General features: G+C 35.5%; 1 protein-coding gene across 1 annotated transcript; it reads right to left on the bottom strand.

Annotated features, from left to right (window-relative positions):
- Positions 1–490: 490 nt before the first annotated feature.
- LOC116250274 (succinate dehydrogenase subunit 7A, mitochondrial-like) lies at positions 491–5,539 on the bottom strand. Its single transcript, XM_031623891.2, has 4 exons — positions 5,386–5,539; positions 5,202–5,282; positions 3,139–3,241; positions 491–934 (listed from the first exon to the last, which is right to left on the bottom strand). Exons 1-4 carry the CDS (start codon positions 5,440–5,442, stop codon positions 858–860), a joined length of 318 nt encoding a protein of 105 aa, XP_031479751.1. The 5' UTR covers positions 5,443–5,539; the 3' UTR covers positions 491–857.
- Positions 5,540–7,716: the final 2,177 nt, after the last annotated feature.

The raw sequence follows: 7,716 nt of genomic DNA, 5'->3' as shown, positions 1-7,716 counted from the left end.
TTTCACATGCCCTTTGTGAGTTTTGAACTCGTAACAACCTGGCATTCTTGGTCTACTCATGTTGCCACAATACTAAAAGAGTACTTCGCTCACATAAATACTCGTCAGACACAGCAAGGATCTTAACTTTCTTTCATTCCATTATCAGAGGCATACAGCCACATCCCAGAGTCTTCTTTCTCAGTTCACATCTCTCCATCATGGCAACGTTGCCAGCGAAGGGTGAGGAATTGAGAAGAGCTTCGAAGTCAAAACTTTTTGAATCAAGATTAGTGAATCGCAGAACTTCTTAGCATCCACTCCAGAAAGCGAAAAAGAACAGGTCAATGAGAATGTAAACACCTATCTGCAGAAGTTCCCAAGGTGCATGGATTGGCACAAATTAGAGAGATCTGGTCCATATGGCATGGTTGCTAGTTTAAGCAGGTGACCACAATGCTGCCACCATGCACCACGGTCTATAATTTTGTGAAAATTGTGGAGCCAACGGTAAATTTTCAACTTGTATATAGAGATTTTACTCTTTTCCGCAATAGAAAGTAGATCTGAAGCACCCGCACATGTTTGACAAGATTTAAACTAGAAACATTAAAAAAAAAAGACTCTTTAAGTTGCAGAGACAAAGAAGGGACGATGGTTTCACAAAGTATTATTGACGCAACAAGGTGAAATGTAGTAGCAATAGACATACACAGTACCGTAAGTCAAGCTCCATATAGAACATGTCTGCCACAGACAGGTCTGGGGTGCCTATATGACTTCAAAAACTGTTTTGTAGCAGGGTATTACTTTTATTAGCAGTACACAGACACACCAACAGCAAACGAACTTGATAGGCTCGCAAAGAACAAGCATCATTAGCCATCATGAGTCTGCTCTTTCTCGCGAGCTGCCTTCTTCATCTCAGCCCTGACGTATATCTCCCAGCAACAGCCTGAGATAAACATAACACATGAAGCAAACCTAAGAAGACTACCTACGATGGGCTCATTCCAAAATCCAAGATCAGCAGTTTACAGAAAATGAAAGTCCTGCAACAGTCAGATGAGCAAGATTTACCTAGCGGAGGAAAACATTTTACTTTAGAAAGCACAAACAGTTTACCATTGTCGGCAGAATATCATTTCAAAAGACGCCTTGAAGGTTAGAATTTGACAAGGTCGACTAATATGAACATCAAGCACAAGCACCAGCTATCCTCTCATTTATTATCTCACTATGGAAAGTTCAAAAATATCAAGCTGACAGTTGAAAAATTAATATTAATTGCATGTATATAGCTACAGTTTGTTATGCATATGACAGTACTTTTGGGAACAATTTTCCTTTCAAATTGTTCAATGCTTCATAACCAAGTCAATGGCGAAGATCCACAAGCTGACCATTTTAAAAAAATAACAAACCTTAGCACATGGATGTTTTTTTTTTTAATTTCAATTTCATAGATTACAAAATCACACGAAAAATGCCTTGGGGGCTGTAAAACATGGGTAGTCGAGTCCACAGGCAAATCCAATCAGCAACAAGAAAGGGATTCAATCAATAGATTGTAGAACCTCAACTTCATTCATCCCAAAGAGAAGATTTTCACTTGACAAACACATATAAGGAGTTAAAATGAGTAGAATATAAGAGAGGAAAGGATAAATGGTTTGAAATTATTTATCAACAAAAGTCATGGAACCAAACACAAAGGACCAAGCATCCCATAAAGTCAACATTCTTCACACATTGGGAACCCTCAAGTAATTTAGCTGAATATTCCAGACAACGAGCATTTATGTATAAACTAGAAAGCAGCTTCCAATAACGTCGTATTTTGCAGGATGCATTTATGTTTTTATGATTCATGTGTCTTAACCATAGTCACAAATATTGCTAAGTTTTTCAATTTACCATTTATTGCCAAAAATTAAAAAGACGTGGTTATGGGGAAAATATTGTGAGATTTTTTATTTATGCCAAAACGAATTTATCAATTATTGCAATATTATTGTGAGAACAAAAAAATGTATCCTTCTGGGGGCAAGGAAAACACCATCAATATGCATGTGCTTTTTGATGTTTTAAAATTGGGAAAGCTGTAAAAAACAAAATGGAACATTACAATCCGTGTATGTAAAAAAATTATGGTTTAAAGACTCATAGGGTCCACGTCAGCCCCCCTCTTTTTCTTTCTCTGAAGCTGCACTGGAACCTGAAGAAGATTTGCTATGAACCATGCCCTGCATGAAGACCGAAGAAGATCCTGTGCATGTCTGCTGCATTGTGTATTTGTTTGACATATTTTGTCAAATATGATTTGTTTGTGTTATCTAATTCTTAGATATTTATTAAGGTGATTAAATGCTGGTTTCCATATTGGTGTTTAGCTATATATGTGTGACTTTGGTTGTTCTTTGTCCTTTTTTTTTCATTACTTCTATTGATATTATATGTTTTACTTGTTTGAACTTTGATCTTGAAGTGTACACTTCACCGCCTCACCTCGTAATAGGCTCAAAGCCTCACTTTGCCTCTATGGCTCCAACTATTATCACAAATTTCGTTCTTGGGTTTTTTAACAGCGAGGTTTTTCTCGGGTTTTTTTTTTCAGCAAAGTTTGTTTTTAGGAAAATCTTGGCAATTTTTGTAAAAAAATAAATTGTCCTAAAATTGGATAAAATAAAATAAATGATAAACTAATAAGAAGGCATAAAAAAATTATTTTTAATGATAATAAAAGTGATGATACATAATTTACTTCAAATTTAAAGTTTAATCCATGATGATGTTAACATCAAAAAAGAGAAAAACGAAAAGAATGAGGAAAATGTGAAAAAAAAAATCTTAAATTAACTTTTACCATTTTTTCAAAAAAACACGTTTTTTCCCCTTTCTTTGTGCTTTCCTTTTTTAAACATTAATACCATGTTTTTCTCAAGACGAAAGCCATGTTTGTGACAATGGCTCAAACAACATTCCTTCCTAGAAAACAGCATCCTCACACTACCAGTTATTAAAAATAAGCAACTTTACATTATAACCATTGATCAGTTCCAGAAATCAAAGAAAATAAAATTGTGGCATGATAAGTTAGAATCTCCAAGTAATGCACGATTAGGTTAATTCATGCATATAAGACATGGGCAAGTGTACCTGCAACAACAACAATTGTGAGAGCATCTCCAAGCCTTTTCAATCGCCACACATTTCTCTTATGTGACTTGAACCTCTTCAATGCAGGATCTTCTTGTAAAAGCTATCAAGAAGGAAAAGATATGAAGATTAGAAGTATTTTCCTTGTTCTTTTGTTTTTTTGGTGAAGTGGTTGCAGCGGATGCTGCTCAAAATATAAATCTGTCGCTGTGTAATCTGAGAAAGCATGATTTTCCTTAGAGACGGACATTTTCAGCATTATCTAAGTCTACATGAATTTAAAAATAGAATGCAATACATATTCAGGAAACATCAATGATCAGAATTAAGTAAGGAAACTACCAGGAAGCAAGATCCTACAGGAATATTTAATCAAATTCACGTACGCAATATACACTCATATGTTTACAAAAAAGAAGAACGAATTGGAAATCAGGAGTACTACATCAACTAGTTCATTCGTCAAAACAGCACAAACTTATTTTCACGTTCTTTGCAAAAAACATGCTTTTTCGCTTTTTTTCTTTTTTCTCATTCTTCTCATTAATATCGCAACATTGTGATATCTGTGATAGTGATATTAAACAATCACCAAAACTAAAAGCATATGAAAAAATTGGTAAGCAAATTATAACATCTGCTAATATCATGACATCACCCTTTCTATTGAAGCACAACAAAGCTCGATATAAACCACTTCAACATAACACAACATATCTATCAAATTTGAAGTATTGAAGAACAAAATGAACAAAATCCACAAATTTTTCACAGTCTGCCACAGCATGAATAATTCCTCCCTACTCCACTAGAACAGCTATTTACAAACCAAATAAGAATCACGCTCTCTTTTTCACCATATACATCAGATTACACCAAATGCAAGAAAGGGAAAGGAAACAGAACCAATAAGAAAAGAAAAAAGGCAAGCATGTGATGATCTGTCCCATTCTCCAATCAGTCTAAAAGAGTCATGAAACTACGTCTAGAATTTTGTATGATATCAAACAAACAATACAAGGATCTAATACCACTGTCTCCTTATACAGTTATACCTTGCTAGGCAACAAAACTTAGACACACAAGTCCTTTCAATACATACTGTTGCAGTTTTACCTCACCACCTGAAGAGCTTCATTTAGTTAAGCTGACATAATCCCCACATGATTAAAAAGATGACTTGTCGATGGTGAAAGACAATCCATAAGCATAGTTACCAGTTATGCCTTCAGAAAATCACAGGTTTGTGAGAACTGAGAACTTCAAAAAAAAAAAACTTGCGATTTTTCAAAATATCATAATTATGAAGAATTGAGCACATCTTAATGAACCAAAAAAGAAACAAGAAAAAGCAGAACAGCAGATTTCTCTTAAGCAAAATCCAAGAAAACAGATAAAGTTTTAATAAGCAAGAAATTATCTTTTAAGTTTTAATTTTATCAGTGGCTCGAAGTTTGCCGTCGTTCACCGTGATTTAGAAAGTAACAAAAACGATCAACAAGCTAATGAAAATCAAGGCAACAATCTCTTAAATCACAATTCAGATGGGTGGTTATCAAAGCACTTCGTGATTTAAATGGCTCAAAACCACCTACAGACTGAACAATGAGTTCTCCAAATAAAAAGAATCAGGAAATCAGGTACCCTCCGCCTTACACAGAAAGTGAAAAGAAAAACAAAGAGTTGGTGTTCATACGGATTCAAAAAATGTAATCATTCTGCAATTCGAATAGCCGATCAATCTACAAAAGAAACAAGCAAATACGCTATCTGTAGCCAACCCTCCCACTTGAGTCAAACCATTATTGACAGAACTACATACCACCAAATTCATTCCTCATCAAAATCAAAAAAGACGCAGAAGCTAAAGTTCTATCATATAGCACTAAGTGAAGTCGGAAAAAGGAGTATCTGCCTAGGATGGTCGAGTAAAAAAAGGCGTAATATCCTGGAATATGCAACAGAAACAATTTCAAGGGAAAAACTAGAATACCCAACAAAGATCAAATAAAAAACAAATAGATTCGATTTGTTCAATAGGCTTTGTTGGGGATGTGACTCACAGCTTTCTCGCGAGCACCAAGCTCAATGTGGAGGGCCCGCGAGTGAAGAGACGACGGCGGATTCGCTCCTGTACTCCCTTGCTGATCTCGCCAGACCCAAAAGGCACAAAAACGTCCCAAAGTGAGCACGTAAAACCCAGATAGGGAACGAAACAAGAGAGGGAGGGAGGAATATAAGGGAGACCTGTGGATGGAGATGCGAAAGCAGCTTGCTTCTTGAGAAGAAGGACATCATCGCCATTCCTGCTGATGCAGGGAAACAGGAGAGAGAGAGAGAGAGGAGAGGGCTTGAGCAGTTGAGAACGGCCCTGGGTGCTGTGTTTTCAACTCCATGGGTTCCTAACTCGGTGTCTCGGTCTGCAACTTGTTGGATCTGGATCTTCTCTGGGTATGGACTTGAACCAAGCCGATCAAGTCGATGCATCATGCATGTGAAACTAGGACCAATTTGGAAGATAAGAAATGGGTCCTATGTGGATCAGATTCAGATCCATCCGGACACCTCGCTCTGATTAGTTGGATCTGGATCTTCACGGGACAAAGATTTGAACCAAACTGCTTTGTGGATGCACGTGCAACTACGTTCAAGTTGGGGTTGACAAATGGTTTTATCTGGATCAGGTTCAGATCCATTTGGATGCCTCGTTGTGATCAGATCCATCCGGACACCTCGTTCTGATTAGTTGGATCTGGACCTTCACCGGACAAAGATTTGAACCAAACTTCTTTGTGGATCCGTTGCAAGTTGGGGTTGACAAATGGTTTTATCCGGATCAGATTCAGATCCATTTGGACACCTCCTTCGGATTAGCCCTCAAGTCTCGCCACCATCATTTCATCTCCATAAAATTTAGAAAATTCAGATGCTACCATCACTTTCCCACCTCTTTTCTCTTGGTTTTTCCCTCTCACGATTCAGACTAAAATTGGATCCATTGTTTGATTATATGTGATTTAATTGAAGTAGTTCTTTGATTTGATTTTGGATTTGAATTTTAGAGACCAAGTTAATGTTTGGCAAGAGTAATATGTGAGTTACATGTAAAATAGGGTCTAATCTTTGACAAATATGTAAATGAAATAAAATATGCGTTTGTGTGGGCAGCTGTCCACACAAGCCCACACCTAGTTCTGCCATTAAGTATTCTGTTCATCATTTTCTCGAATATATAACAGTCATTTAGATTAAAAATATATTTAAAATGGATTCATAAGACTAAACATATTTAGTGCCAAACTTGCTTTTTAATTTAATACTTTATTGGAAACTACTTTCTCCTTAAGACATTAACTTCACTACCCAATTCATATAATCATAGTATGTGGACATCTTTAAAAGAGCTGAAATCCAAATTTCAAAACACCAGGCTAAGTGAAATGACAAAAATGTGGTCATCTGGCCCTCTCAGTGGCGGAGCTACGTTATAGCTGGTGTGGGCAGCCCAAAAATTTTACAAATAAAGAAACATAATTTATTTTTAGTTTTTTACATATTAGTGTTCCCTCAGCTACGAATTTCTAGCTCCCCCACTGGGCCATCTCATTTTAGATTTCACCTCATTGTCTTCAAAAAGTATAGGACTACTGCATCTACCCTCACTTATATTGGGTTTATGTATGTGAGCATTGATGTCTACTAGCTTCAATCACGTCAAGCTTGTTCTTTTTTAGTATGATGCATCAAGTAGTTCAGCAAGTCAAGGTGAATGAAGTTCTAAAAAGCATATTTCTTCATTCAAGGGAACAATCCCTTATATGTAGGAGTTTATGAGAATTCAAAAATGTCATTATTGGATTACCCTCGATTAGTCTTTAGAAATGAGTATGATATCTTACTTTCTACATGTTTCCCTCCAAATCAAACATAATTTAGTTTTGGTAGTTTGAGTTAATTCCCCCCCTTCTTTTTTCCTGCCTTTGTTTGCTAACTCTTAAGTGAGTGCAAATAAGAATAGGAGCATAGTCACAGATAATGTATCGGAGTTTTAAATGATGAGGTTTTTTTCGAGTATAATATGGCGAACTTGAAAAAAAAAATATGAAAAAAATACGGTAAAATTTTAAAAATTATAAAAAACTAAAGAATAAGGGGAAACAAAATGTGTGAGAAACTAATAACACAAACATCAAAAGATAAGTAAAGATTTACAACAAATAAAAAATAAGAAATGAAAAAAAAAACTGTGGCATTAAAAATTGAAAAAAAAACATTTTTTTTTTTCATTTTTAACATTTTTTTAAGTTTTAAATGGCCATTTAATTTAACACATTTTTTCTAAAAAACGAGTTTTATGTGACCATAGATAGGAGATGCCAACAGAGATAAAATGTTTTTACATATTTACGTGATTAATGAGCCTTTGAAAAGATTGAATGCTTTAAATATATCGACAAATAAAACCTAAGCATGCTGGCTGCACTAACGACATTAGAAAGGCAAAAGTCTTTTAAAACTTTCCAAATTCATGCATAACCATAACAACATTGATTAGCAAAAGAAGCATTACCCATAAAC

The sequence above is a fragment of the Nymphaea colorata genome, chromosome 1, assembly GCF_008831285.2.
Source record: "Nymphaea colorata isolate Beijing-Zhang1983 chromosome 1, ASM883128v2, whole genome shotgun sequence".
NCBI classification, from domain to species: domain Eukaryota; kingdom Viridiplantae; phylum Streptophyta; class Magnoliopsida; order Nymphaeales; family Nymphaeaceae; genus Nymphaea; species Nymphaea colorata.
The sequence above is the reverse complement of the archived record's forward strand: the minus strand, read 5'-3'. Positions and strand labels throughout refer to the sequence as shown.

Coding starts and splice junctions, on each gene's coding strand:
- LOC116250274 (XM_031623891.2), bottom strand. CDS start 5,442: ATGGCGATGATGTCCTTCTTCTCAAGAAGCAAGCTGCTTTCGCATCTC. Junction 3,242..5,201: donor TTGGTGCTCGCGAGAAAGCT/GTGAGTCACATC, acceptor CCTTCTTGATAG/CTTTTACAAGAAGATCCTGC. Junction 935..3,138: donor CACAATTGTTGTTGTTGCAG/GTACACTTGCCC, acceptor TGTTTATCTCAG/GCTGTTGCTGGGAGATATAC.